The sequence below is a fragment of the Olea europaea genome, unplaced genomic scaffold, assembly GCF_002742605.1.
Source record: "Olea europaea var. sylvestris unplaced genomic scaffold, O_europaea_v1 scaffold4897, whole genome shotgun sequence".
Taxonomy (NCBI): domain Eukaryota; kingdom Viridiplantae; phylum Streptophyta; class Magnoliopsida; order Lamiales; family Oleaceae; genus Olea; species Olea europaea.
In genome coordinates, this window is record NW_019263211.1 from 1 (window position 1) to 3,033 (window position 3,033).

Consider the following 3,033-nt stretch of genomic DNA (forward strand, 5'->3'; position numbering starts at 1 on the left):
AAAAGAAATTTGCTGGAAAATGCTGAGCTAGGTAAAAAATATGTGGCTGAAAGACAGGTAAGGTTTTACAAGAAAAACAGTTGTAATAATCTAGTTTATATATGCACTACATGCCCATCTGCTGGAACAGTTCCATATATCGTCATTTATTGATAAATACAATACATTTTAGCACTTGTTTTGGTGTCATATAATCATGGTCACATCTTTTTCCCGCTAAAAAATATATGCTCACTACGATCAATTGCCTGACTTTCTACCTTCATTCCTTACCAGCAAATGCTTTTCCCTTCTGGTTACATCTTAATTGATCATGCATTTAAATTGGGTAAGACATATTCTCTGATGGGATTTTAGTAAATTACTGAGCATTTGTTTCGCTTGGAATTGTGTCAGGTTTTTCTAGAAATTCACACAAGTAAGATGCTCTGAGGCACTACTGTAAGAAACAGTGCTTCCGTTTGCGTCAATTATGTGGATGAGAAGCCTTATTGGTCCTATTCATTTTCCTTTTCTCTTTTGATAAAAACATTAGTCTTTTTAATCCAATACAAAAAGCATTTAATGTCTTGTGAAATTCTGTAAATATCACGTTTGCTTTTTGAAAAAAACTGCTTGATAGTTTTAGAATTGAGGCTACTACTCTGCCAGTTCATTTGATACATGCAAGTCTTAATGTCTAAATATGCCTCATTTTTTTTATACTTCTCAAGGGCATTATTTTTCATTTACGTGAAAGTTTCAGATTTTTTGCATCTTACAAAAACTGCTGTTTTCTTTGCTGGAAGTTCGTCATTTATGTCTTGGAAATGTTAATTGTAGGAACGTATCCTTCTGTATCGGGATAGGGTGGACTCAAAGACTTGGTATAATGAAGAACGGAATAGGTGGGAGATGGACCCAATAGCTGTTCCTTATGCTGTGTCCAAGAAAATGTTGCAGAGTGCTCTAATCAGGCATGATTGGGCTGCCATGTATATCACACTCAAGGGAATTGACAAGGAGTATTACGTAGATGTTAAAGTAGGGTGCTATTTGCACAGTTTCTCTTTCATTTCAAATTTGCAAATTTGTTTTTGAGGCTTTTGATGTTATTAATCTCATCTCAGGAATATGACATGCTGTTTGAAGATTTTGGTGGTTTTGATGGTTTGTATTTGAGAATGATTGCAGCTGGCATCCCTACTGCTGTTCAGCTTATGTGGATTCCTTTTTCAGAGTTGGACTTGCGTCAACAGTTTCTCTTAATAATGAGGATATCCTATCAGTGCCTTAATGGATTTTGGAATAGTCGCATTGTTTCACATGCAAAAGAGTGGACTTTCAAAAAAATAAAAAACATTAATGATGACATAATGATGATGATCGTTTTCCCTGTTGTGGAGTTCATTATCCCTTATCAGGTATTGATTGAGTAGCTGTTTATGATAACTCAAGCATCATATTCTGATAACCATCTCTTTGTGCAGTCTTATCATTATCTCTTACAGATATTACTTTTTGCTGTGGGATCCTTGATTTAATACTTTTTGGACAATCATCTTGATTTTTGCTACAGGTGAGGATGCGGTTGGGTATGGCTTGGCCAGAGTATTCAGATATATCTGTTGGCTCAACTTGGTACTTGAAGTGGCAATCTGAGGCTGAAACGAACTTTAAATCGAGAAAAACAGATGAATTTCAGTGGTACTTTTGGTTTTTAGTTAGAACTATCATATATGGATACATATTGTTTAATGTGTTCCGATATATGAAGAGGAAAATTCCTAGCATTCTTGGCTATGGCCCTTTGCGGAGAGATCCCAACTTAAGGAAGTTACGGAGAGTGGTATGATTTTACCCTTGCTACTGAATTTTTCAATACAAATTGTTTTATGCATATGTGGATGGTGATTGAAGTTATTACTATTTCTCTGACACACTCAACTCGTTCTAGCCTTACCCTTTCCTAGACTTCAATTTAAATGATATGAATAGTTTAATGCAAAACTCCTTGCTTCTGAAAGTGTTGACGACAATTATGAATGTTTTTGTTTTTAATGATTTTGAAGAATTATGCAGTATTATTCAACAAGAAAGCAAAGCAGTTATTGACAAACCTTCATTTATATAATTTTTCATGTATAAATTATTGTCCAGTAGTAGATTACACACTTACTACATTTATACTATTTTGCAGAAAGCTTATTTTAAATATAGGATGAAGAGAATAAAACGCAAGAAGAAGGATGGTATTGACCCCATAAGCACTGCTTTCGATAAAATGAAGGTTTTCATTCTATTCTTAATTTATCTCGTTGTCCTGTCGACATCTGCTATATTAAATTGCCAAAGCCCTCACATTTTCTTTAACTTCAGAGGGTTAAGAATCCTCCCATACGGTTGAAAGACTTTACAAGTGTTGAATCTATGAGAGAAGAAATCAATGAAGTTGTGGCATCTCTGCAGAATCCTCGCGCATTCCAAGAAATGGGAGCTCGTGCACCTAGGGTATGTCATTTTTGAGACATCCTTTGCACGTGACAGACATTCTCTTGGTTAAGGAGTACGTTTAAATGCATTTTTTTTCTTATTTGTGTGGTCAAGCTAAACAAGACATTATCTTGTTTATGGACTATGTTTTATATGCAATCATTTCCTAAAGCTTGCTTAACATTTGTTGTTACTTAGCCATCACAATTTCAGTCTCGATGTTTCACGAAGCTAAGATATCACAGCTTATACCTTTGTCTGAATTGTACTACCATGACATCACAGGGAGTTCTAATCGTTGGCGAGAGAGGGACTGGGAAAACATCCCTAGCATTAGCTATAGCAGCAGAGGCAAAAGTGCCTGTTGTTGAAGTTAAAGCCCAACAGTTGGAAGCTGGTCTCTGGGTGGGCCAAAGTGCATCAAATGTTAGAGAACTGTTTCAGACAGCGAGGGATCTGGTCACTTTCTTTCTGTCTTTCATTTCATTTCAGTTCTAAGTCATGCTGTCCATTCAATGATTATACCCTTAACGTCAATGTTTTATTAAGTGGAAATTAAAA

The 3,033-nt window shown here is 35.6% G+C and overlaps 1 protein-coding gene across 1 annotated transcript in view; it reads left to right on the forward strand.

Annotated features, from left to right (window-relative positions):
• Positions 1–6: 6 nt before the first annotated feature.
• The window catches only part of LOC111388397 (probable inactive ATP-dependent zinc metalloprotease FTSHI 5, chloroplastic), a gene marked incomplete at both ends in the record, with an annotated part of 17,657 nt that continues 14,630 nt past the window's right edge, over positions 7–3,033 (forward strand). Inside the window, 7 exons of the mRNA XM_023013084.1 lie at positions 7–57; positions 823–1,023; positions 1,110–1,403; positions 1,559–1,828; positions 2,180–2,269; positions 2,359–2,490; positions 2,758–2,963. Of these exons, the coding sequence (XP_022868852.1) occupies positions 7–57; positions 823–1,023; positions 1,110–1,403; positions 1,559–1,828; positions 2,180–2,269; positions 2,359–2,490; positions 2,758–2,963 (1,244 nt within the window). The remainder of the gene's footprint in view (positions 58–822; positions 1,024–1,109; positions 1,404–1,558; positions 1,829–2,179; positions 2,270–2,358; positions 2,491–2,757; positions 2,964–3,033) is intronic.